At 42.3% G+C, this 24,334-nt stretch overlaps 1 protein-coding gene across 5 annotated transcripts in view; it reads right to left on the bottom strand.

Annotated features, from left to right (window-relative positions):
* GIT2 (GIT ArfGAP 2) overlaps positions 1 to 24,334 on the bottom strand; it is a 121,956-nt gene that overhangs the window by 55,022 nt on the left and 42,600 nt on the right. For all 5 annotated transcript variants that reach the window (XM_030217921.1, XM_030217920.1, XM_030217924.1 and 2 more), the window contains 5 exons: positions 23,563 to 23,614; positions 19,825 to 19,897; positions 18,369 to 18,466; positions 6,003 to 6,114; positions 3,795 to 3,937 (listed from right to left, as the gene is read on the bottom strand). In XM_030217921.1, coding sequence (XP_030073781.1) covers positions 3,795 to 3,937; positions 6,003 to 6,114; positions 18,369 to 18,466; positions 19,825 to 19,897; positions 23,563 to 23,614 — 478 coding nt within the window. The remainder of the gene's footprint in view (positions 1 to 3,794; positions 3,938 to 6,002; positions 6,115 to 18,368; positions 18,467 to 19,824; positions 19,898 to 23,562; positions 23,615 to 24,334) is intronic.

The raw sequence follows: 24,334 nt of genomic DNA, 5'->3' as shown, positions 1-24,334 counted from the left end.
ATATTACTAACAATAGCTCCGCAAGCTCATTTTTCAGTTCTATCAGTACTCTGGGATGAATACCATCCGGTCCAGGAGATTTGCTACTCTTCAGTTTGTAGAACTGCCCCATTACATCCAACAGGTTTACAGAGAATTCATTAAGTTTCTCCGACTCGTCAGCTTCGAATACCATTTCCGGCACCGGTATCCCACCCAAATCTTCCTCGGTGAAGACCAAAGCAAAGAATTCATTTAATCTCTCCGCTACAGCTTTGTCTTCCCCGATCGCTCCTTTTACTCCTCGGTCATCTAGCGGTCCAACCGATTCTTTTGCCGGCTTCCTGCTTTTAATATACCTAAAAAACATTTTACTATGTGTTTTTGCCTCCAACGCAATCTTTTTTTCGAAGTCCCTCTTAGCCTTCCTTATCAGCGCTTTGCATTTGACTTGACATTACTTATGCTGTTTCTTATTATTTTCAGTCGGTTCCTTCTTCCATTTTCTGAAGGATTTTCTTTTAGCTCGAATAGCTTTCTTCACCTCACTTTTTAACCACGCCGGCTGTCGTTTGGTCTTCCATCCTCCTTTTTTAATATGTGGAATATATTTGGCCTGGGCTCCCAGGATGGTGTTTCTGAACAGCATCCATGCCTGATGTAAATTTTTGACCCTCGCAGTTGCTCCTCTAAGTTTTCTTTCCACCGTTCTTCTCATTTTATCATAGTCTCCTTTTTTAAAGTTAAACGCTAACATATTTGATTTCCTATGTATACTTACTTCAAAGCTAATATCAAATCCAATCATATTATGATCACTGTTATCAAGCGGCCCCAGCACCATTACCTCCCGCACCAGATCATGCGCTCCACTAAGAACTAGGTCTAGAATTTTTCCTTCTCACATTGGCTCCTGTACCAGCTGTTCCATAAAGCTGTCCTTGATTTCATCAAGGAATTTTACCTCCCTACCGTGCCCTGTTACATTTACCCAGTCAATATCGGGGTAATTGAAATCACCCATTATTATTGTGTTGCCCAGTTTGTTTGCATCCCTAATTTCCTTTAACATTTCTGCATCTGCCTGTTCATCCTGGCCAGGCGGACGGTACTACACTCCTATCACTATCCTTTTCCCCGTTACACATGGAATTTCAATCCACAGTGATTCCAAGAAGTGTTTTGTTTCCTGCAGAATTTTCAATCTATTTGATTCAAGGCTCTCCTTAATATACAATGCTACCCCCCTCCACCAATTCAATCCATCCTATCACTACGATATAATTTGTACCCCGGTATGACAGTGTCTCACTGATAATCCTCCTTCCACCAGGTCTCAGAGATGCCTATTATATCTAATTTTTCATTTAGTGCAATATATTCTACCTCTCCCATCTTATTTCTTAGGCTCCTGGCATTCGCATATAGTCATTTCAAAGTATGTTTGTTGTTCCTATTTACATCATGCTTAGTACTTGACAGTCTTAATTTGCAATCTTTTATCCAATTTTTATTTAAGGACACCTGATCTACTATGCTCTCTTTTACAACCTCACTATCAGGATACCCTATCTTCCCTGTTTTGGTGATATCTTTGAAAGATACCTTATCCCGAACCATGCGCTTTTGAGCGACTGTCGGCCTTCCCCCCATTTCTAGTTTAAAAGCTGCTCTATCTCCTGTTTAAATGCTGATGCCAGCAGCCTGATCCCACCCTGGTTAAGGTGGAGCCCAAGCCAGGGTGGGACCAGGCTGCTGGCAGGTAATACAGTGCAATTAGCTATATCTCCAAAAGTGTGGCTAACTGTATTCCATGTTATTTGCCATTCTGTTAATACAAGTTAGAGATCATTTATCTGCATTAACTGCACAGCTGCCTTCCACAAAGTGCTTGGAATGCCCCCAATAGGTAAAAAAACCACACCTTTGCATGCAATAGTAAATAGGCCCTTAATTAACTAAATGGATTTGGGTTCAGCAAACATTAAACCAGGGGTTCTCAATATGAATATGCGTAAGATAAATTTGCATCCACCTTCTCCATTCTATGCAAATTCATTGTGGATATTCTGAAACCTTGACTGGCTAGGTAAATCCTGAGGACTGGGTTGAGAATCCCTGAACTAAACAATAACCACATTCTTACCGAAGGGATATGTAGCTTCTTTGATGAGTACACACATCCATTAATCATTTTATATGTTGTCGCAACAATCTATATTAAACCAATTCTAATGTAAAGTAAAACAGGAAAGCACAGACTCATCATTTTCCTAAGAATACTTCCAAAATTTGATTCTAGCTACATCAGCATTCTGACATCTGCCACTGTCCAACATGCTTGCTATTTAATAAACCAGCTATTTTCAACACACCTGCAACAATAAATGTTCTTACTTTGTCAAATTCATAAATACTTTTTGATCAATTCCAGGGGTGTAGCCAGACTTCGGCGGGAGGGGGTTCCAGAGCCCTAGGTTGAGGGGGCACATTTTAGCCCCCCCCCCCCCCTGGTGCCGCCGACCCACACTTGCTATTGCTGACACCCCCCCCCCCCGCCATTGCAGACTTTGCCCCCCGCCGATGACCCTCTCAACCCCCATCCTGCCACCAACCCGTTGTCGCCTACCTTTGCTGGCGGGGGACCTCACCCCCGCCAGCCGAGGTCCTCTTCTTCTCACAAAAGGCTTCCTTCTGTTTCTGACGTCCTGCACGAAGCCTTGCAGATGATCTGTAACTCTTCGTTCTGCGAGTCTGACATCCTGCACGACGTCAGAAACAGAAGGAAGCCTTTTGTGAGAAGAAGAGGACCTCGGCTGGCTGGGGTTGGGGTCCCCCACCAGCAAAGGCAGGCGATGGCAGGTTGGCGGCGGGAGGGAGGGGTCAAGAGTGTCGTCAGCATTAAATCTTTACCCTTTACATTTTCCTTCAGTGAAAGGAAATAAATGCAAGGGAATACTAAGAATGTAAGCATTGCCATACTGGGACAGACCGAAGTCCATCAAGCCCAGTATCCTGTTTCCAACAGTTGCCAATCCAGGTCACAAGTACCTGGCAAACTCCCAAAAAAGTAAAACAGATGTTATGCTGCTTATCCTAGAAATAAGCAGTGGACTTTCCCAAGTCCATCTCTATAGTGGCTTATGGACTTTTCTTTCAACAAAGTATTCAAACCTTTTTTTTAAACCCTGCTAACTGCTTTTATCACATTCTCTGGAAAATGAATTTCAGTTTTTAAATATTCTCTTCAAAGCCTTATCTTGCTGCTTACTGGTGTGACGCTTTTCTATTGGACATTAGGGATGAGATTAATTACATGACCTTTCGGAAGAAAATAAAAAAAACTTATCCGTTTCAGAAATATTTAAAAGTCTAGTCAGTTTTGTTGATTTTTGCCTGCATTTCCTAACCATTCTAGCTTCTTTTTGTAAACCGCATAGAACCAGTAACACTGGGAGATTGCGGACTATATATTGTATTTTATTGTAAAGTGACAGGGATTTTCTTAAGAGGAACAAAATGTAAAAATACACAACTATTGTAGTTTGGACAAAAACAACCTGCCTGCTGAATTTCAATAGGCTCTGTAGGTAGACAAATCCAGAAACCCAAGTCCTGAACTTTGCATATACATTAAACGCCCTGTACACGCCAAGATTATTTTTACAATAACACTTTAAAAACACAGCCCAAAGTCAATACAGTTCAAATCGTTTCACGTATGCCGCTTTCATACAACAAAGGAAAGCAGAAACCTATAATGACGTGATCAATTACATGCCTGGCTTTCAAAATGTTGAATTTTTAGGACCTACTTTTTTTCTGTTTGCTTTACTTGAAGCAGATTCAAGATCTGCATCTTCATCTGATGCAACACTGTCATAGTCGGGCTGGTCGTTATCCTGGCTCTCATTACTGTGCTGGCTGGTAATACTTTTCAATATCAACTCCACATTTTCTATTAAAAAAAAAAAAAAAAAAGAGAGAAAAAGTTATCCTGAAAAGCAACTCAGACAGGTAAACAAACATTTGCAATGCATGTCACTCAGGGGTCCTTTCACTAAAGCTCAACACAAACTAAGGTACAGATTCTATATATGGTGCCTAGAAAAAACACGCGGAAAACATTTCCGCCTAAGTGTATTCTATAAGGGGCACCTAGATTTAGATGCGGTATACAGAATACGCTTAATTTATATCCTAGCGCCTAAAACTACACTCCTTCATTTACACCAACGAAAATGTGGAGTAAATCCTGGTGTGTAGATTTAGGCTCACTGGGCCATATTCTGTAACCATGTGCTTAAAATTTGGAAAGCTCACGAAAAGCTTATTTCCCCACTTATAACCACACCTTTTTGAATGTGCGCATTATAATTTAGGCGCAGTGCGTTACAGAATACACTTAGCAAGTTAAACACCTAAATTCTAATTATTGCCAATTAGTGCTCATTATTGCTTAAGTGCTGTTACCAATGATGATTGGCTTGTTAAGCCAACTAAGTTACGCGTGTTGGATTTTGGCGTGGAACGCTAGGCGCACTATATAGATTCTGGGGTTAAATTAGCATGTGCTAAATGCTGCCATGTCCTAGTTTATACTTATGGGACACACAGCCCTAGAGCTAAAAGTGGAATTAGCCCCCCCCCCCCCTTACACGGATCATTCCCACGTGCCAAGGCCATTTTTACTGCTGGGTTAAAATGGTCAAAATTTCTATTTTTGGTATTAAACGGCCACATGCTGGTTTTGGCATTAGTGCATGGCCATTAGAACAGATTAGAATGTAAGCCCTTATCGTTATCCGTTATGTAGGCGATATATATGAGTGAACCACAAGTGCAAAATGTTTAATATCAGAATAAGGCCGAATTATCCTTAATTGCCTCAGCTTAAAAACGTGTTTACCATGGTTTAAAATGGCTTACCGTAGGATCTGCTCATGTAGCAATATTCCATGCTATTGATCCCAATGCAAGCAGTGGCTTCCCTCGTGTCCATCTCAATAGCAGACAATGGACTTTTCCTCCAGGAACTTGTCCAAGCCTTTTTTAAACCCAGATATGCTATGCTAAGCGCTGTAACCGCAAGCTCTGGAATTGATTGCCAGAGGATAACTATTTGTTTAGTGAAAAAAATATTTCCTCCCTTTCGTTTTAAAAGTATTACCACGTGATTTCATTCAGTGTTCCCTAGTCCTTGTACTTTTTGAAAGAGTAAAATATTGATTCAGATTTACCTGTTCTGCATACATACAATACATAAAATATTAATCCTAACTTAAACAAAACATGACAATACAATGCCCTTTTTGAACGTGGTGAGTTGTGTACAAGAATATCCACAGACAAACACAGCGTATTGCTTCCAATTTGAACTGCTATATATATATATTTATTTGTAGCATTTGTATCCCACATTTTCCCACCAATCTGCAGGCTCAATGTGGCTTACATTTGCCGTAATGGCGGTTGCCATTTCCGGGTAACAGAATTACAAATGGTATTGCGTTAAGGTGCACACATACATGGAACATAATATATATGAAACAGATCATGGTGTATATATATATACCATGTGCATACATACATGGTAAAGAAGAGTACATTATAGTATTGCATGAAAGTTCCTGAGTAATAAATTAGATTGTAACATACTTTAAGTCATCTAGTGATAGTGCTTGATCATTCATAACAAAGTGGATAATCAATCATGTGATAAGAGTTCAGTTTTGTATAGATCGTGTATAATATTATTTAGTATTTAAGATGGATGTTTATGGTATGCTTTCTTGAAAAGATCTGTTTTCAGTAGCCTTCGGAAGATGGTTAGGTCTTGCGTTGTTTTTATATAACGCTACTATATCAGTTTCACTGACACACACAATTGCTACAACATAAGTGATCTGAGAATCATTGAACAGGGTGGTAGGCGCAAGAAGATAAATGTGGAGAGTATCAGAGGAAAATCAAGAATTAATGCAAATTTAAAGAAAACCAAAGCACTTAATAAATGTATTCACCTTTAGAAACGGAGACAGAATTTCCTTGTTGTCTTCTCTTTGCATCACTCAGAATGTCGATAACTAATGTAGCAAATTCATGGGCATTAAAGCGAGCAAGTTTCTGTCTTCCCTGAAACAAAATGAAAATCATCAAGTGAGGCTAATTTTAATATGGTTTGCCTAGGTGAAAAAGCACACATGAAAATTATGCCATGAGATGCAGTTACACATATATACACCTACTAAATTATGCAGATCCTTTTCAGAAGACTCAGGTGTGTGTGAAAACAAACTACGTACCTAAGTGCAAACACTTCCCCAACCATACCCCAATGAACACCTCTTCAAGATGGCGAACTGCTCAAAACCTGATGTTAGAGAGCTTTAAAGAAAAATGTTTTGTGGCTCCTTTCTGATCCCTCAAAGCAGATCCTTTTAGACCGAAACACCTTTTTTGGACACACGGGCATTGGGAGCTTCTGAATATTTTTTCAGCGCTGTCACCTCTGCTTGTGGTTTTAAGATAAGAAGCTGCATTTTTTTTATTATTATTTATGCTCTATTATGTTTCAACAGTTTTGGTATTTTGAATAAACTTTTGGAGAAAGCAATGGATAAAGTAAAGTAAAAAATATATATATAAAAACTGAAAATTGAGCACCGTTTACTTGGAGGCACACGATTGATGAATTGAAAAGGAGTATCGATCTGAAATAGCAGGAGCTATAAGAGATCCCATAGCCCGATGCTATTTTAAGGTAGATCCTGAGGGGCACCCTGTCAAAAGAAACCAGACAAGAAAGTTCCAGACATAAATGTCCCTGACAAAATAGACTCCTGACAAAAGGGCCTGATGAAATAGATTTACTGAGAAAGTCCATGGCTTGTCCCTTGAAAGACCTGGCACCTGCCAACGGCTTGGCTTCACTATCCACACTTGGTATCTAGTGAGAATCAAATCTGCTTGACAAGATAATCCAGCTTGATTAAGGAGGTTTCCCTGCCCTGTTTTGTGTAGAGTCTATTTTTTTTTGGGAGGGTTTCTTTTGTCATGGTCTGTTTTGGTTTGTCATGGTCTATTATGCCGGGGTGCCATCCTGAGGGGGAGATGGATTGAAAGAGAGGATGAGATGCCAAACTGTGGGAGGACGAGATACTGGATTGTGCTGCCAACTTTGGGGGGGGGGGGGGGGGGGGGGGGGGGAGGGTTAATTTTATTACCCATAATTTTTTAAAACTGTAACTAACATGTTAACCACGGTGTTAACTGCGATTAGAATGCAGCCTTGCTTACAATGCTAAATTATTACAAGACTGTATGAGGTTTTTGACCATAACACAAGCTTGTTGATTAAGATGAAAGTGCCTGAAAAACCAAGGGCCCCTTTTACTAAACCGCACTTGCAATTCCTGGCACGGTAATGCTGACAAGCCCATTCACTTTGAAATGGCTTCATTGGCATTGCCGCACGGAAATTGCTAGCATAGTTTGGTAAAAGAGGCCCCAAGTTACTTACCTGTAGCAGGTGTTCTACACGGACAGCAGGATACATGTCCTCGCATTTGGGCGACATCTGACAGAGCCTGTAGAGTAGTGGCACAACAGGCAGGTTGGGTATGCACAGATGTTTCTTCTTCACTCCCTCCCCCCCTCCCAGTTCTGCTATGAAATTTAAACATTTTTTCAATTAAATATCTTAGATGGTGAGGATTCCCAAGCCCCACCAGCCCACCGATCCATGTTTACAAAACCATGGAAGTCAACGGCAGTGCTCTCAGCCTCCAAAACTGGTACATTCAAATCTCAAGGATGAATGAGCATGCCCGCTATGCCAGCCTTAGCAGCTCAGAGTGCCGCTATTGACTACCACAGCTTTCTGACTGGAGTTCGGTGGGCGGCACTTGGAAATCCCTGTCAGCTACATGAATGGCGAGTCTAGGGTTGACAACCTTTTGAAAGAGAAAAGCCCCACACAAATAATTCAAGTGAGGACAGCAGTAAAGGATTCAGTGCCTGCAGGCCACATTGAAGGTTGAGGTGGAAGAGAAATAAAATAAAAATTCAGCATTTTCAAAAACTTTTTTTTGTTAACCAAAATGCAACAAATGAAAAAGGACATGACTAAACGTGACCAAGACTGAGCTTATCTTTCCCCCTAAACCAAACTCTCCTGCTCCCCCATTCTCTATTTCTGTGGATAACACTCTCATCCTTCCTGTCTCATCAGCTCGTAACCTTGGGGTCATCTTCGACTCCTCCCTCTCCTTCTCTGCACATATTCAGCAGACTGCTAAAACCTGTCGTTTCTTTCTCTATAATATCACCAAAATTCATCCTTTCCTCTCTAAGCACACTACCAGAACCCTCATCCACACTCTTATCACCTCTCGCTTAGACTATTACAACTTGCTTCTCACAGGTCTCCCACTCAGCCATCTCTCTCCTCTTCAATCTGTTCAAAATTCTGCTGCATGACTAATATTCCGCCAGTGTCGCTATGCTCATATTAGCCCTCTCCTCAAGTCACGTCACTGGCTTCCTATCCGTTTCCGCATACAGTTTAAACTCCTCTTATTGACCTATAAGTGCATTCACTCTGCAGCTCCTCAGTACCTCTCCACTCTCATCTCTCCCTACATTCCTCCCCGGGAACTCCGTTCACTGGGGAAATCTCTCTTATCTGCACCCTTCTCCTGCACCGCTAACTCCAGACTCTGTTCCTTTTATCTTGCTGCACCATATGCCTGGAATATTTATTTGTAACACTTATACCCCGCGCTTTCCCACTCATTAGCAGGTTCAATGCGGCTTACATAATATAACAGGTTTACAAGATAACACAAAAAAGGATAACAGCTGTAATATCTACTATAATAAAACTCACCCTCAACGTTCTGAGGACACTGACGTCAGTGAAGCCAAGCTCTGACTTCCTTCAAAAAGGTTCGAAGGTTCGTGGTGGTGAAGCCACCAAAATCGCTCCGTGCCCCGCCCTCGAGGGCGGAGCAATGGCAGAACATCGAAAGGGGTTGGCAGGGAGGGAGGCAGGGAGTGGAAAATCGCTTCGGGCCCCACCCTTGCGTCTAACGTCATGACGTTGGAGGCGGAGCAATGCCAGAACGAAGGGGTTGGCCAGGGAGGGAGGGGGGTGTTGGCGACGAAAACCTTGCTAGCGCCCGTTTCATTTGCTCTGAAACGGGCTTCTTTTACTAGTAGTGAATAAAGAGGTGGACAATAAAGTGGATAAGTAAAATGGGTAAGGGGGGAAGGTGGTAGAGGTATGGAGTGGGAAGAGGGTGTTCCTGAGCCGGTACGTCAAGTTCCATCTCTGGCCGTCTTCAAATCTAAGCTAAAAGCCCACCTTTTTGATGCTGCTTTTAATTCCTAACCCTTATTCACTTGTTCAGAACCCTTATTTCATCATCCTCACTTTAATATTCCCTTATCTCTTGTTTGTCCTGTTCTAATTAGATTGTAAGCTCTGTCGAGCAGGGACTGTCTCTTCATGTTCAGGTGTACAGCGCTGTGTACGTCTAGTAGCGCTATAGAAATGACAAGTAGTAGTAGTAGTCTTGGGATTCCGGAATCTTGCTACTCTTTGGGATTTTGCATGGAATCTTGCTACTCTTTGTCCTTATCCCTTATTTGTTCTGTTTGTCCTAATTAGATCGTAAGCTCTGTCGAGCAGGGACTGTCTCTTCATGTTCAGGTGTACAGCGCTGTGTACGTCTAGTAGCGCTATAGAAATGATGATGAGTAGTAGTAGTAGTAGACAGGCTGAATTGGGGGGGGGGGGGGGGGGGTGAGGTGGGAGGGGAGTATGGATTTGACGCTTAAAACCTCAGATTCCAGAGGACATACTGAACAAAGCTACTGTCATCTCAGAGCCCTTTCTGAACAGTAATGACACGTGATATGAAGTCCATGTCACAGCTTACCAATCTCCTCCAAAGAGGATGAACCTCATATGTTGCTACTGACACAGCCATGGTTTTAAGACAGTATGAGTCTTGACATAAAATGTCCAGCAAGAGCATAATTGAATAAAGATACTACCTGCAAGTCAGTATTTGCAATGGCAGTTCATTTTATTGTGATTACAAAAAAAACAGAAAGCTGGTTAGGCTTTCTAAAGGCTTTTGTCTGCTATTAGTAGAAGTCTAACAACCGCAGAAACAAAAAGGGGTTCGAAGTTTCCACAAAAGGTCAACAAAAAAGAAAAAAGTGGAAAAACACAACTTCAAGAGATCAATCCGAGACAAGGGGTGAGATGCTCCAGGAAAGCTTTATTAGGGACCCTACACGGTCCGTGTTTCGGCTTTTAAAAAAGCCTTCATCAGGGGTCTATAAAATAACATAACACATATATAATTAAATTAAAATGGCTTTTTATTTAGTATGTCATTGCTTTTTACTTAGTACATTATATCCATTATCAGTTTTTATGTTTAAAGAAATTTGTTCCGCTATACGTTATATTTAATTATCTATTGACTCATGGGATGATATTATAAGCCTGTGATATAGATATATTACTTTTTGAAATATGTTTCTATAATGCTAACTAAATTATATATTATTTATTTACCATTTGATCTCTATGATGTTTGTCTGATGATATAGTAATAGTACTTGTATTGATTTAGTTAATATATTAAATTCTAAGTCAGAGGATTTGATTTATATTAAGAATGTTTTATATGAGGAATTTTTTTACATTACGTGTTTTTATATTACGTTTTTTTATATTTGGTGTTATATATTTGATTTGATTTTAATTATGTATGTGTTATGTTATTTTATAGACCCCTGATGAAGGCTTTTTTAAAAGCCGAAACACGGACCGTGTAGGGTCCTTAATAAAGCTTTCCTGGAGCATCTCACCCCTTGTCTCGGATTGATCTCTTGAACTTGTGTTTTTCCACTTTTTTCTTTTTTATTAGTAGAAGTCTAACATTTGGTCGCAATCCAAGGTGTGCAAGACATGTTCATTATCGCTTCCTTAAAGACACGTACCTGCATGTTAGTAGGACTGATTAAGCCATGTAGCACAATACCACTATATGAAGCAATTTCCACTCATCTGCTCTCAATGAGTTAGTAGCACCTGGAGTTCACTAACTCTGTGTCAAAGTGGTCATTACCAAAAATTAAGACATACCAGGGGCAGATACATCACTACTCCACCAAATTACCTAGCTCAGAAAATCATCTTTCTATAACTATCTGCTTAGATCTCTCTTCCTATCTATAATCTTTTTGCATTACCAATTGTATTTGACATCCTGGAATGGTGATGCCATATAACAGGTCTCTGTAAGCCACATTGAGCCTGCAAATAGGTGGGATAATGTGGGACACAAATGCAATAAATAATAATATCACAGGAGTATAGTAGTTGAAAAGAGTTCTTCAGGTGGGTTAGAATATTTAGGTCTCAAGGCTACAGGAGAGTTGATTGGAGGCCTCAACAGAAGCAAGCCTGCATAAAGCAGACAACAACTAAAGGCTGTTTGGAGATAGGTTTCCTTTCCGTCCGATGGGAGGAAGAACCAATTGCACTAAGGTGGATCCTAGCAGAGGTGGTCTTTAAACTTGACTTGAGAAGAAAGCAAAGACATTCAGTTTTCACATGAAATGTGAAAAAGGATCCAACACCATACCATCACATCAACAGACTACTTTTATTTAAAATTATCAGAAAGAGAATGGAGAATAAAAACTGAGAACATAATAATACCTTTCTATTGCTGAATGGTGCAACTGCACCTTGAATGTTCTGTGCAATTCTGGTTACCACATCTCAAAAAAGATATAGCAGAATTAAAAAGAAAAAAGGTACAGAGAAGAGTGACCAAAATGATAAAGGGGATGGGATGACTTCCCTATAATGAAAGGCTAAAGAAGTTAGGGCTCTTCAGCTTGGAGAAAGAGGGAGACGAGGGCAGATATGATAAAAAGTCCATAAAATCCTAACTGGAGTGAACAGATAGACATGAATTGCTTCGTTATTCTTTCCAAAGATACAAGGACTAGGAGGCATGCAATGAAACTACTAAGTAGTACATTTAAAAAAAAATTGGAGAAAATATTAGTTCACTCAACATGTAATCAAGCTCTGGAATTCAATGGTAGAGAATGTGGTAAAAGTGATAAGCACAGCAGAGTTTAAAAAAGGTTTGGACAAGTTCCTAACAGAAAAAAAAGCCATAAATCATTAAGGTGGACTTTGAGAAAATCCACTGCTTATTCATAGGATAATCAAAAAATATAACAAAAAATGGATAGGATAAGCACCATAAAATTTGTTTTACTCTTTTGGGATCCTGCCAGATACTTGTGGATTCAATTGGCCACTGTCAGAAACAGGATACTGGGCTTGATGGACCTTCGGACTGTCTCAGTATGGAAATACTTATGTATTAAACCATACCCAAAACCTATGAGTCTCTCTTGGAAACCAGATTTGTGATGTTATCAAGCAAATCCAAGGGATCCGATGTTGGGATGCAAATATTGCTCCTCACATCTGCAGTATCCTATATAATTCTCACCTCCAACGTTCCAATGTGCCTGGGACCGTGGCTCCCTCGGAGGTGGTCTGCTAGGCAGCTTAGAATGCAGTGATGTCACTGACAGCTGATTCCAAGGGGGAGGAGCGCAGCGACGTCAGAGGGGAGAGGAGGAGCGGCTGCAGAGACGACAGCCAATGCCAGATGGCTGTCTACAGAGCCGTGTTTCAGGTTTAAAATCTTTTTTTGGCTTTTTTCTTTTTGTACCGGCCACTGCTGCTCAACAGGAGACGCAGCAGCGGCTGGACAGCTAAGTACTGGTGGCTGCGGGTGGCGATGGGGTTGATGTGCCCGAGGGGGGGGGGGGGGGGTGGGGGCTTGGGGGATGCGCCGAGGGGAGAGGGGAGGGTCGCTGGATATGGGTTTGCAAGGGGAAAGGACAGGAGGGTCGTTGGACATGGGTGGCTGCAGGAGGGGCAGGGGAGAGAGAAGGGCCGCTGCGGGGGGGGGGGGGGGGGGGGGGGGGATTACCTTGCTAGCGCCTGTTTCATTGCCTACCGAAACAGGCCTTTTATACTAGTAAACAAAAAAGAATTCCCCAGTATGATGGTCTCATAATTAATTTCATCATAGACACTCAGTCCTGTCAGTTTCAGGACAGTCTTTTCTAACACTGGTATTGCAGGGTATGTGTACACAAAGAGGCATATTTTCAAAGCACTTAGCCTTACAAAGTTCCATAGGCTACTATGGAACTTTGTAAGGCTAGGTTCTTTGAAAATGAGCCCCAAAGCCATCTGGCCCCAACCTGGGAGGGAAGAATCTGAGGTTAGTTTGCTGTGGGATCCTATTCTGAATAAAACAGAGGGTCTCTTGTTCTGATGGGATGTGAAGAGGTCCATCACGAGTTCCCCACTTGTGGAAAAACATCTTCATCATTCTTGAATCTAGAGACCAATCCTGTGGTTGGAGTACCCAGTTCAGTCTGTCTGCCAAGACATTGTCCTTTACTGACAAAGAAAAAATGGCCCAATTTCCTCACACAGATTTAAATCTGTCTTTCCTGTTTATTGATATAGTAAATGATTATCTGATTTCCTAATCTGGACTAGAACAATTTTGTTAGCTAACTTATCTTTGAAAGCTTTTTACAAAGTGTTCCACACAGCCCTTTCCAGTAAATCTAATGAAATTACTCCCAGGTAAACCATAAACTCTGAGCTTCTGGGGGACACTGAGAATGCAGCAGCCACCGATACCTCTGTGCAGGCCTCGGCAAATTTTTGTCAAATCAAGAACCAGCGTCCAAGACCTTTCCCACCTTTCCAACACTTTCCCCTGGTGATTTTTTTTTTTTTTTTGGGGGGGGGGGGGGGGGTTGGAATCCCCTCCCAAGATTAGCAGTAACTCCTTAAGAAACTGACTAAGATGTCCCCCCCCCCCCCTTTTTTGTGCCTGTGGGCAAAGCAACTTTAGTAACTCAGTTCATTAAGGTGCCTCTGCTAATCAACTACAAAGTTAATAGTCTCCCCTTCCTAAAGCATTCTGTCAGCTGTGTGACAGCACCTCCAGACAGGTGAAGCAAAGAGGCAATTGCTTCTTTGCTTCACCTATCACCATAGTCTGGGTTCTTATCAGTTTCTCTCCCATCCCTCCTTCCCATAGCCTTCATTCTAGCTGTCCATCTTATTCCCCCTTCCCACAGCCTTCCACTTCTGCCCCCCCCCCACAGCTTTCACTCAGTCTCTCATACCCCCCCCCCCCCCAATATCTTTTACTCAGTCTGGAGCTCTCCAGACTTTCCCCAGTCTCTCTTGTGCCTCTCGTGGCTCTGGATGGAGATCGTGCTATACATATACTGAGCCGCACAATGCAGGAAGTTGTGGGAATTCTCACGGTTTCAAGTTCTGTGAGACTTCCTGAAACCCCTGCACTGTGCAGCTCAAGTATATGCAAGAGACTGATCGCTATGCAAGGCCGAGAGAAGAGGTCTGAGGCAGTACTGGGGAAAAAAAATAATCAGGGGTATGAAATCTCAGGCACCAGGATGAAATTTCTAGGCGGACCTGGTGCCCGGGATTTGTCAAGCCCTGCCTGTGTGTTCGAAATAATGCCTCCTTGATTCTGCTCAATGTACAGTTGTCTTTGGTGTTGATGAAGTAGCATCCATATCCAGGGCTGGATTAACACAGCATTGGGCCCTAGGCAAACATATATTTGCGGGCCCTCCATCCACCCATCATTTCCCCATTCCAGTAGTAGCAGGGAAAAGAGCAGAGCCTAGCTGTGGGTATGATAGCAGTAATAGTTTGTGAGTGAGCATGGGGATTATGCAAGCACATGCTTTGAATAGAGAAGCTTAATAGGTAGAGAAAAGAGCTGCCAGGTTACCCAGTTTCAGGAGGGAAATTCTGAGCCAGTCCTGGATTTCTTCAACACTATCCTGGTACGTTATGGGACCTAACGTGCTCATTTCAATTGATGATATCAGAGACTACAAAAAGAACACGGAATTGGGATACAAGTTCAAAAATAAATTTCCCAAAATTTTTATACCACTCTAACTGACTAGCAGCGAAGAGTGGTATACCGGCTAAAACAAAGAATAGGAAAAGAACAGGTCTGGCCAAAAATCTGGAGCTGGGTAACTTGGCAGCTCTGCAGTGGTGGGCTCAGAACCAGGAAAGATGGCAAGTCATTCACTCTCTACTGCCTCTGATACAAACCAGAGGATCCAAGGACAGACTGCCCAAAAGAGTGAGATTTAAGGGCAATGTGTCCAAGATCTAAACTTATAAAGTAAAATAAAATATATATATTTTTTATTTTTCTGAAAGAACATAGGCAGAGTGGAGGCAGTATTAGGACACTGATCAAAGGGATTTGCCTGAGTAATTTGTTAACAGGGTAAATTCACAGAGCTGTAAACTTCTTAGTATGTGCACAGGTACATTTGTACCACTGAACTTCCCCATTCCAGCCCCTATTTTCAAATGAAGCTTCATTTCTATAAGACTATCCTCACCAGATATACAGAAACATCCACAAGTACTTTTTAGTTCTCTTTTCTACTGCTGTCTTACTGCTCATGTGCTCATTCAGGCAGTGCCCCACCTCCCACCAGATCTGCCCACCACCATGTAGAATTCTGGCATTTCCTGCATGTTCTTTTCCTCAGCAGACCCTTCACACTTTCCCCTCCTTTGCAATAATATCCCCCCCTCCCCAAGAGCACTCATAGTAGATGATGACGGCAGAAAAAGACCTGCATGGGCCATCCAGTCTGCCCAAGATAAACTCATATGTGTATACCTTACCTTGAATTTGTACCTGTCCTTTTCAGGGCACAGACCATATAAGTCTGCCCAGCAGTATTTCCTGCCTCCCAACCACCAGTCCCGCCTCCCATCAGCGGCTCTGGTACAGACCGTATAAGCCTGCCCTCCCCTATCCTCGCCTCCCAACCACCACCCCCTCTTCCCCCCAACTGCTCCGCCACCCAATTTCAGCTAAGCTTCTGAGGATCCATTCCTTCTGCACAGGATTCCTTTATGCATATCCCACGCATGTTTGAACTCCGTTACCGTTTTCATCTCCACCACCTCCCGCGGGAGGGCATTCCAAGCGTCCACCACCCTCTCCGTGAAAAAATACTTCCTGACATCTTTCCTGAGTCTGCCCCCCTTCAATCTCATTTCATGTCCTCTCGTTCTACCGCCTTCCCATCTCCGGAAAAGATTCGTTTGCGGATTAATACCTTTCAAATATTTGAACGTCTGTATCATATCACCCCTGTTCCTCCTTTCCTCCAGGGTGTACATGTTCAGGTCAGCAAGCCTCTCTTCATACGTCTTAGAACGTAAATCCCATAACATCCTCGTAGCTTTTCTTTGCACCGCTTCCATTTTTTTTTAACATCCTTCGCAAGATACGGCCTCCAAAACTGAACACAATACTCCAGGTGGGGCCTCACCAACATCTTATACAGAGTCATTAAAACCTCCTTTCTTCTGCTGGTCACTCCTCTCTCTATACAGCCCAGCAATCTTCTAGCTACTGCCACCGCCTTGTCGCACTGTTTCGTCGCCTTCAGGTCCTCAGATACTATCACCCCAAGATCCCTCTCCCCGTCCGTGCCTATCAGACTCTCCCCGCCTAACACATACGTCTCCCTTGGATTTCTACCCCCTAAGTGCATCACTTTGCATTTCTTCGCATTGAATTTTAATTGCCAAACGTTAGACCATTCTTCTAGCTTCTTCAGTGATTCTCTTCAAAGACCCTGTGCAGAGTTTAGCTTCTCTTCCCCCCCCCCCCCCCCCCCCACAGCCCCCGTAGCTCAGCCCCTCTCTTCCTGTGACTATTAGAGCCTTCCCACTGACTGGATTCTACCACAGCCTCTGAACTGGGAAAGGGGAGCATTGGAGAGTAGTCATGGGCTAAACGCTGAAAAATATCCACACACTTTACCCGTCTGGCTTTGAGACAGGTGGGACAGTTGGCAATCCTAGCTTCCTGAATCCTGAGTACATCTGGCAGGGCCCTCCTAAACTTTCGGGCCCGAGGCATATGCCTAGTTTGTCTATGCCTCTGTCCATATCCCCCCTTCTCCAAGAAGGAACTAGTCAACCTCCATGCATACCCAGCCTCCAATGCAAATTATAGTGGAACAGATGAACTGAACAGCATTTCTCTCTGCTTTTCATAGCCACAAGTCTCTCTCTTCTGTCATCTGATCACAGATGACAATTAGTGGGTTTGCAATCAGGCCTCAGACACTAAGCACCAATTATGAGCGTCTGCACTGAATATGGTCCTTGCCACACTGCCTGTAATTTTTTTTTAGGGAGCTTAATTTTGGGCTACATCACAGAAAAAAATAATATCAGCTTGGAAAACTCGAACAACTTGATGATGAAAAAAAACAGGCTCGAATGAGCTGTCAAACACATGAAAATTGCTATAGGCAAACTTTAACCGAAAAAATAAACCCCCACAAGAAAAAGGGAAAATGATGACAGAAGACGTGGCAACAAAAATTTAATTGCAAAACAGCAAAAACAAAACACTCTTAGATCACTGTGGAAAGATGACTATCTGGCTGTGAAGGAAAAAAAAAGTATGACTGAGGAGATCATGCGTGACAATGTAGGGCAAAAGTGCAGGGCACCCTGAGTGAGTCAGTCATAAGCTTTCAGAAGCACAGCTCAGTTGTGGAAGCTTTTTCCTGTGCAGGCTCTGTTGGATGATATCACCCGGATGCGAGGATAAGCTATCCTGCTTGTCCTTCAAGAAACAGCATTTCGTTTGACTATTACAGCATCACCACCTAATTATACAATACCAGCCGTTGAGCCCGTAAAAACGGGCTAGTAAAGGAAGGGGGGGGGGTTTGAAAGCCCCCCCCCCTCGGATAGGTCGCCGCCCCCCCCCCCCCCCCCCCGGAGTCCCCTCCGCCCGGGCTGGGTACCCAGCTTCACTATTCAAACCGCCAGAACGCAGCACACAGCTCATCTGAGCTGCCGTCGGCCTTCCTTCTTCTCTGCGTGTGTTCCGCCCTCGTGTGACGTAACGTCGGCGAGGGCGGGACACAGGCAGGTAAGGAAGGCCAACGGCAACTCAGATGAGCTGTGTGCTGCGTTCCGGTGGTTTGAATAGTGAAGCCAGGTACCCGGGCCGGGTGGAGGGCGGGTGGCAGCAGCGATCCGGGTGGGTGGGTGGAGACTGCGGTTCCCTCACTCGCAGGTGCGCAGGTTCCCTATCTCTCACGCCTCGGTCATCACGTATTGACGCGGGGGTGGGACAGAGAGGGTCTCTACTGCGCATTTGCGAGCGAGTACGCCTCTTGCCATTTATATGTTTGATACTTGCCTGGTTCCGTGTTGATGAATACTCTGGATTTACAGGAAGAAAAGGGACAACCGTGGTCTCTGTTACTAGCGTACTGTGGTTCTGTGTAGCAAGCCAAACTGCAGATAAATTAGGTAAAATGTTATACTCCACATAATAGCTGTTTGGAAAACAAGATGACACAAAAACAAAAAGGTTATGCTCGCTGTTTGTTTTATCAACAGTACTGTTTTTGAGCTGGAACAAAACAGTATTGGTTATCGGTAGAAAATGGCATCTTGTAGAAGAAAAACATGAAAACTGGTATGTTTTTAGGAAGTACTCTCACATTACTACCAAAACACATACAACCATCCATATTTTTACAAGCCCAAGTATCACGAAAATGCTTACTCTGCTTCCATGTGCCACAAATATCTTAACTTTAGATGTATAGTTTTAAAAGACTGCTGCTACATGTGGAGATTGAGCAAGGAATGTGTTGAAAAAACAAACAAAATATGCTCTGTTTCTACATTTCATAAGTGTTATAGCCTTGTGTTTAGTTCCACTGTGCCAAAATCCCCCAAACAAAACAATCCTGTTTTTACTGGCATTGGTAATCACAGAACAAACTATCCAAAGAAACTGTTGCACTTTCAAAACTATATGAGGCTCATACTGCAAGGCTGAAAGAAAGATCAAGACGTCTACCTGCAGTTCCACTGTCTTGTCTTTGGGGTACAGAGCCACTGACAGGAGGGGGGGGAGGGCAAAATTCCCCGGGGCCTGCTTCTGGGTCTGTTCTCTCCTGCTCCTGTGTCCTGCCCGGGACACGGATGATGCAATAACACAATATTGTGTTAATGTAATCATCTGGGCCCGACTCCCGGCACGGACAAGAGCAGCAAAGGAGAGGACAGAGCTAGGCCAGCGGACAGAAAGGTGCAGGGGCAACAGACCGAGTGTGGGAGAGTGGGGGCGCTGTGCTGCTGCAGTGGTCCAGTCCTGCCCCAGGCCCAGCTATGGTCTCTCAGCGGCCCTGTTGGGGGGCAAATACAGTACTGTCCTAAACACTGCAGAAATAGCTTTCACTGAACACAATTATCCAAATGTGACGGTGATCATGTACTTCTCCTTTGTTTTTCTCATATTGTCTACTAGGCATCACTAAATCTACTAGGACTACGGGCCAGCGTTAAGGACGTGCTAACATTTTTAGAGCACGCTAAACGCTGTAAACACTCATGGGTGTCTATAGAGTTTAGCGTGCGCTAAAAACGCTAGCGTGTCTTAGTAAAAAGGGGCCTATATCTTTAAAAGGTATGCATAATGAATACAGCCAAGTGCAGAACTTCATAAATAAACAAGGTCTTAAAACATCAGTAACATAAAAGATTGCATTACAAATAAACTCTTAACAATACACTATAAACAAACAAGTTCAACCCTAAAGGAGTTGCCCGTTCAGAATCTCATTTCATGATCTTTTCATCACCTGCATCAGTCTCTCGCCTGTCAACTTCATCATAAACATCCATTGCAAGCTCTTCAAATAAGTGATTGCTCAGCTGAAATTTAAAGCAGATAGAAACATTTCTGAATGTCACATGTCATCTATGAACAGGGACCATTTCATACAACTTTTCATGTTTATCAACGTTTAATGTTTTTTTTTAACCCTTTTCTGAAAAAAAAAAAAAAACATTCTCCCCATTTTTCAACTTATTTAACATCTACGTGTTTGTTGATACAATTATACTTGCAAAAAAGAGAATCAAGTAAGATGCATTTAAGGGTAAGAAAGCATTATGAGAGCTCTGTGGCAATTTTACTGAGGCACTGCTACACTTTAGGCATAGAAAAAGAAAACCAAAATTTAAATTAAATCCTCAAGATAAGCCTTGAGAATGACAACTAAAAGGTGGGAGAATAAACTTCAGTTTAAAATGGTATTAAATAACGTATCATCATCATGTATTGCAATTAATTTACTTGTAGGCCTGATAAATGCAGCTCAACATAACACTGATTGCTTAGAGTGGTAAAGGGCTGGACTTCATGTTTGTTTTTTTATATAATAATTACACGTTATACTGTAGTTCCAATATTTGGCTGTACTAAAAAATGGATGTCTTGGATCCTAATATCTGCATTATATCCGTCTGTGGTATAGGAAAAAAATTAGATGGCAGCGTTAAGTAGACAACACTACCAATATAAGACAGGATATTTCGTTCAGGAAGAAAGTTTATCCAAATTTCTTTAACTGTCAGAAACAAAAAGGTCTGAACAGTGGCTTCTCCATTCAACAGTGTGGAACTACTAGTCAGCACTATTCTGATGTACAACGTAGCACTATAAAAGTGCCAAGTTAGACTACAAATCAAACTCGGGTATACATATAAAGTATCACATACCATGTAAACTGAGTTTATCTTGTTGGGCAGACTGGATGGACCGTTCAGGTCTTAATCTGCTGTCATTTACTATGTTACAAAATGGCTCATCACTGGTATCTCTTAATTGTTAATACTTGAAAACCTGTATTTTGCAAACTAATTAGCAGCTCCTTTTACCAAGCTGTGGCAAAAGGGTGGGACGGCATGCTAGGGGTGGGAAGTACTGCCGGGCTGCTGCGGTAGCCCGCCGGTACTTCCCGATTAGCGAGTGGTAAGCTTACCACTGCTTTGTAAAAGGGGTTCTAGATAATTAAGCCATATCTTCTGCACTGGGACACCATATTACATCTTCTTCTGCCCAAGCTTTTAAAACCATCTCATTCTGATCCCAATTCAGTAAAATCTTAAAAACCAAAAAAGTCCAATCTTATCACAAGAACAGAGGAGGTTTTTTTTTTCACTAATGATTAGCACCTGTAATCTGTAGCAAGGCCCAAAGGAATAAAACAGGCCTTGTGGCAGATAACGTGCTAATCTTTAGTAAAAGACTCCCCCCCCACCCCCCCAAAAGTGAACAGCACCACATTAAGCCAAAATGATCCATCCAGACTGCCCAGCAGCATTTCTTCACTTTGAATAGACATGCATATAAATTTCCATATGGAACCCAACACCCTGACCTAACCTAAAGTATGTAATTTCAAACTAAAACTTAATACGGATAAAACTAAGTTTCTAATAATAACTAACCCTCACCATCCTATGAATCTTAGTAACTTTACTATTAAGAACAAAACTTATTACCTTGAGTCATCAATGAAAATCTTGGGAGTCACAATAGATCGTTTCTTCACCCTTGAAAACCAAGTCTCTAAGTTGACCTAGAGTGTCTTTCACTCACTTTGGAAGCTAAAGAGATTGAGGCCATTTTTCTCTAAATCTGTCTTTCGTACTTTGGTTCAATCCCTTGTCCTCACCAAATTCAACTATTGCAATTCCATCTATGCTGGACTTAAAAAAGGTGATCTTCTCAAAAAATTACAAACAACTCAAAATACTGCTGCTCGTCTTATAAATAGATCTCCTCACTTCACCAAAGCCACTCCTCTTTTATATGAGCTACATTGATTACCAATAAGAGATGAATGTCTTTACAATTATGCGTTCTCATTCACCAAATTCTGTTTGGTCAAGCCCCATCATCTATATATATAAAAGGCAAGACCAACGTTCTGAAGCCTCCAGCCGGAAGTGTGAAGCGCCAGAGATATCCGGTTTCCCCATGAGTGAAGGAAAACAGCACAGCACGAAATCCCTCTCTCTGTAACAGTGAAGGACTCAGAGGGGGAAGGGAGAGAGATGCCCTCACTCTCTCTGTAACACAGAACAGCAGGAAACTTAACACTGAAGGACTGGACACCAAGGGGGGAGGGAGAGAGGGCAGAGGGCAGGGACACACACTCCCACATGCACACTCTGAAGAAAACCTTGCTAGCCCCCGTTTCATTTGCATCAGAAACGGGGCTTTTTTACTAGTATATGAATAATCTTATTGAATTACCCCCTTGTAATGCTGTTTCATCATCTCAAGAATATCTTGTCTTACATTTCCCCATCTGTAAGAATGTGATATATAAAACAATTCACTCTGCTAATTTCTCCTATCAAGCCACCAAAATTTGGAATTCTCTGCCGTTTCTATTGGATATGCATATTTTTTGCCTTTTTCCTGCAATTAAGCTTTTATGCTTGGCATTTTTGGTATTTATATTTTGTCACGTTTTTAAGGAATGGCTTATAAGAACCCCTGATGAAGGCTTGGGTGCCAAAACACAACCTGTGTTGGGTTCATACTGTCAGCACCATTATATGTTTTATTTATTTTTATTACATTTGTACCCCGCACTTTCCCACTCATGGCAGGCTCAATGTGGCTTACATGGGGCAATGGAGGGTTAAGTGACTTGCCCAGAGTCCCAAGGAGCTGCCTGTGCCTGAAGTGGGAATCAAACTCAGTTGCTCAGTTCCCCAGGACCAAAGTCCACCACCCTAACCACTAGGCCAGTCCTCCACTGTTGCTACTATTTGAGATTCTACACGGAATGTTGCTGTTCCACCAATGTGGCCACGCAGGCTTCTGCTTCTGTGAGTCTGACGTCCTGCACGTATGTGCAGGACGTCAGACTCACAGAAACAGAAGCCTGCGCAGCCTTCTACATGGAATGTTGCTAGTGGAATAGCAACATTCCATGTAGAATCTCCAATAGTATCTATTTTATTTTTGTTACATTTGTACCCTACGCTTTCCTGCTCATTGCAGGCTCAATGCGGCTTACATGGGGCAATGGAGGGTTAAGTGACTTGCCCAGAGTCACAAGGAGCTGCCTGAGCCTGAAGTGGGAATTTAACTCAGTTCCTCAGGACCAAAGTCCACCACCCTAACCACTAGGCCACTCCTCCACTCTGGATAATAAAAGCTTTTTATTGATCACCTTGGAGACCGATTGGCATCTTCCACTCCTGTGGACTGCCGACGTTCATTTGTGGAAGTTTGTTTCACATTTTGAATATAGCCAGACTCATAACCCATCTGACCCAGCCATTCCCCGACCTATTTTGACCCACTGACCCATTACCCCTTGCTTTCTCTGCTCTAAGTGGTAAAAAAGTGACAAAGGCGGCAGGATGTTCCCATCAATCAGGATCCTCTCCTGTCACTTGTATATTTTATACAGCCAAGACTACTTTGTGTGTGTCAAAACGCACAATTATTAAATCACAATTGTTTTCAGCCAGCACCACTTTTACCTAAAATTTATATCAGATGTACTTACAGACTGGAGTTTCTTCTTTGCTGCTTTTGCCAACTCAGACACATCCAGACTGCTATAAGAACAAAAAGTGTTCGATGTTTGCAAAACAACTTGAAAAGGTGTGAAATTCTAATACATTAATTTTCAGTTACTAGAATTAAAAAAAACCCCAAAACAAAAACAGTTGATGACTTTATCCCACTGGAGATGCTGTGGAGGCAGCATTCAGAGCACCTAGTGTACAGGGAAGGAGAAAGAAAGGAGTGATTGTCATGGCTCAAGGACACCACCTGCTGGCCAGATCAGGGCTCATGATTATAAAATTCTGGAAGCAGCTCTGGTGCATGGCTTGTGGCCAAAAGGAATGTCAGTGTAATTGCTGGACTAGGTATGCTGTGTAAGAGAAGTTGATAAAAAAAAAAAAGAAAAAGAATTCCTAGATAACCACAAATAATTGGTGCCAGGATCCCAGTGCTGGTTCTAACTGAGCTGAATACCTAAAACAGGAGAAAGAAGTTGTTGGGTCCAAAATATATCTTCATTTCTGAATTTAGATTACAGTTTTTTTTTGTTTTTTTGAGTACTAGCAGTTCAGTATCTCTTCCACGTTCCAACAATTACTGGTTATTTCAACAGACAGGAAAGTATATTTCCAGCCACATGTCTATTTCTGAGGAAAAAGTGGACTAAAATTAGGTCCTTGAAAGAGATGCAGACCAAGCGCTTAAAATGAGGCTTTGGCATTCTTCCTAAGAGAGATACATACATCCAGTCATGTAAAATAACATGTCAT

This window comes from Microcaecilia unicolor, chromosome 11 (genome assembly GCF_901765095.1).
Source record: "Microcaecilia unicolor chromosome 11, aMicUni1.1, whole genome shotgun sequence".
In the NCBI taxonomy this organism is placed as follows: domain Eukaryota; kingdom Metazoa; phylum Chordata; class Amphibia; order Gymnophiona; family Siphonopidae; genus Microcaecilia; species Microcaecilia unicolor.
The sequence above is the reverse complement of the archived record's forward strand: the minus strand, read 5'-3'. Positions and strand labels throughout refer to the sequence as shown.